Source organism: Chiloscyllium plagiosum, unplaced genomic scaffold (assembly GCF_037043375.1).
Source record: "Chiloscyllium plagiosum isolate Xiang-an unplaced genomic scaffold, Cpla_swu_hap1 HiC_scaffold_10, whole genome shotgun sequence".
In the NCBI taxonomy this organism is placed as follows: domain Eukaryota; kingdom Metazoa; phylum Chordata; class Chondrichthyes; order Orectolobiformes; family Hemiscylliidae; genus Chiloscyllium; species Chiloscyllium plagiosum.
In genome coordinates, this window is record NW_028270148.1 from 97,445,560 (window position 1) to 97,449,083 (window position 3,524).

The following is a 3,524-nucleotide window of genomic DNA, read 5'->3' on the forward strand; positions in this document are numbered from 1 at the left end:
ACATTTTCATCAACTTTGTTGATCTTTAAAGTTTGCCAAAATATCACTTCATGAAAAAGTTGCAGAATGTTCAACATTCCGTTCAACACACAGAGCTCTTTTGTTTATTCACAAATCTAACTGAACCATGGGATTTCTGTTTCTAAGAGAATAATACCTTTCTTGAATCCAAACTTTCTGATTGGGGGGAGTTCCTTGGCCCAGTTGAGCCTGACTCTGAGACGGTTTCTCCAACAACGATTGACTTGGCCTTGACTGTCTCCTGAAACTTCCACTTCATCAGATGTGACTGTCTGACTGACTCCAATCTGCTCCAGGCTCCGGGGCAACTTGCTGTTGGAGTAACTATGATCTAACAATCCAATTCAACACGTTAATTTGGTTCTGCCCAACTTCTTTCTTTTTGAGAACTTATGGAAGTCGAACATAGTCTATTTGTACAAACCTAACCTTCCACGGCAAGACGGGTTGACCAAATATCTATGAAAAACATATATTTCCTTTCACCTTCCTGGTAGGCCCTTCAATCTCCTGTCCATCATTCTCCCCCTGTCATCACTGTCTTTCTGTTGTCTTGTTTTGTGGACTGACTGCGCTAAAGATGGGGATAGCAATCAAAATCATATTCGAGACTGTCAAACAAGTGATACAGTTGGCTTTGTGGAAGTAGATGCATGAAGTGAATGATGATAAATTTAAACATTGTGAGTTTGTGATTCAATAACAGCTGACATTTATTTCAATAACAGCAAAACACTGCAGATGCCAAAAATCTGAAACAAACACAGGATGCTGGAGAGACTCTAAGGCTGTGCCCTCATGTCTGAATCTCTCCTCCCAATGGAAACATCTTCCCAACATCTACTCTGTCCAGGACATTCAGTATGCTGTACGTTTCAATTAGACTCCCCATCATCCTTCTAAGCTCCATCGAGTATTGACCCAGTGTCCTCAAATGTTCCTCATATGTTAAGCTTTTCATTCCTGGCACCATTCTCATGAACCTCCTCTGAACATGCTCCAGGGCCAGTATATCCTTCCTGAGATATGGGGCCCAAATCTGCACACGATATTCCAAATGTAATTTGACCAGAGGTTTATAGAGCCTCAGAAGTACATCCCTGTTTTTAAATTCAAGTCCTCTCAGAATAAATGCCATCATTGCATTTGTATTCCTAATTCCTGACACAACCTGCAAGTTTACCCTGAGAGAATCCTGGACTAGAACTCCCAAGTTTCTTTGCACTTCAGACTTTTGACTTTTCTTCCCATTTAGAAAATGACACTCTTGATCAAGTCCTGGAGTTTTATTCACCTTCGAACCTTTTAAGACCTCCAGCACTGCCTCTTCTGTAATGTGAACTGTTTTCAACACATCTATATTTATTTCCCCAAGTTCTCAAGCTCCATGTCTTTCTCCTCAATAACCACTGAAACAAAATATTCATTAGGTGACTCTGCCATCTCCTGTATTTGATCTTTAAGAGGCTCCATTACCACATTATTTGCTCTTTAACCCTTAATATTCTTGTTGAAAATGTTTGGATAATTTTAACCTTATCTTCAAGGTTATTTCATTTCCCCTTTTTGTCCTCCTGACGTCCTTCTTAAGAATGCCCCTGCACCCCTTATACACTTCAAGGCTGACTTGATCCCAGTTGTCTCTACCTGATACATGCCTCCTTCACATTCTTGACCAGACTCTCGATGCCCCTATTCATCCCATGTTCCCTACTGCTGCCAGCCTTACCCTTCACTCTAACACGATCAGACTGCTTCTGAACTCTCAGTATCTCACCTTTGAGCCTCTCACTTGCCAGATTGTCCTTTACCTGACAACAGTCCACACCAATCAGCTTTTGAAAGTTTCTGTCTTGTACCATCAACATTGACCAATTTAGAACTGTTACTTTGAAACAAGGCCTATCCTTTCCCATAACTATTTTAAAACTCATAGAATTATGGGGAGCTACAGCTGTAATCAGAGCTAAGATCTTACTATTGTGTATTGCAGGATACTGTCACTCACAAGTCAGAGAGCCAGTTGTAGGTGATGATTCTGTTATTATTATCCCTTCTAAATCATGTCAATAGCATTCATAAATACAATCTCCAATTCAATTGCTCTTCTACAATTACAGCATAAGACAACGTGACATGTATTGCACTAGAAACATGATTTAAAAATGAAGTGAAAATTTACATTATGTTCCCCAAATGTGAATGGGCCAAGTGTTAATGGACCTTCACTGACCAGGAGCAGATGCCCTAAGAACACACTTGTGTTAAATAATTTATTCAACTTGAGGAACAATCTGATTCTCATTTTCAAACCTCTTTGCACGTGCTGCCTCAACAGCAGCTGAGCTGGAGATGAACAATAATATTCCTTTCCGGACCGTGCTTACATTGGCCAGCTTTGTTCCCATCGTTTAATGGAATTCTGGATGGTGATGAAGGGATATTTCACAGTATTCAGCATCTCCACTCTGAACTCCCTCTGTGTGACTGCGTAAATAAATGTGTTGGTGCAGGAGCTGGATAACTGAAGCATTGTCCCCATGCGGTCTCCCACCCAATATCCAGCTGGTGCTCTACTATACCACCCAGTAATTCGCTGAACCGTGAGAGTTATGACACGAGTGATCCATAACAGGATAAAACTGCCCGAAATGGCAAAGAGCAAAATGATGGATCTTCTTCGATTCTTCATTTCTGGATCATTCGGCTTATCCCCGTTTTGTTGTCCTCTCAGCTTCCTGCGGACTGCACTAGCCAGAAGGATGTGTCTGATGGTGACAGCATTGAGCAGCAGGATCAGGAAGAAAGGGAGCACTGGAGTTAAAATACGATCTCCCCAGTCAAAAGCTAGCCACCCAAGGTAGTAGAAATATTCATAGGTTATTTTGCAATAGTATGGTTCATATTTAAAATACAATGGTATTTTGTTTAATAAACTCAGTAAACTGACAGTTGTGATAATGACAGCTGCATTTCTCTCGGTGCAGAATTTTCTCTTCAGTTTCTGGAAACAAATAGCCACCATCCAGTCAAAGGTGAAGGTGACTGTGAGCCAGACTGAGCTACTTACAGCTGTGGAACCAATGACGTCTCTGATGCTACAACCAGGAGGATAGGAGAAGAATACAATGTGTAGATATGAGCGATTCATCTTGTCCAGTATGACCTGAATAAGGACAACCAGCAGATCTGCTCCAGCCATAGCAATCAGGTACAAGTTGACACCTTTAGAAAGACCACACTTCCTTCCCGATAGTGTCACAATTGCGATTAGGTTAGCTGCAAAGGTAATCAAAAAGGTCACGCAAAATTTTACCTGAAAATGTGTAAATAGTGTAAACAATAAAAAAAAACAATTTTACACTTGACCTGAAATAAACATGGTGGATACATTGACCAAATGGATCAACAGTTCAGTTACTCAGTGGACAATGAGAATATAACTTTTGCAAAAATATAAGTCTATATCTTTTTTTCGGGAAGTGCAAGTTATATCAAGTGTT

General features: G+C 40.5%; 1 protein-coding gene across 1 annotated transcript; it reads right to left on the bottom strand.

Annotated features, from left to right (window-relative positions):
- Positions 1-2,404: 2,404 nt before the first annotated feature.
- On the bottom strand, positions 2,405-3,223 carry LOC148149038 (putative G protein-coupled receptor 139). Its single transcript, XM_087991754.1, has one exon. It carries the CDS (start codon positions 3,221-3,223, stop codon positions 2,405-2,407), a length of 819 nt encoding a protein of 272 aa, XP_087847880.1.
- Between the last annotated feature and the right edge of the window lie 301 nt (positions 3,224-3,524).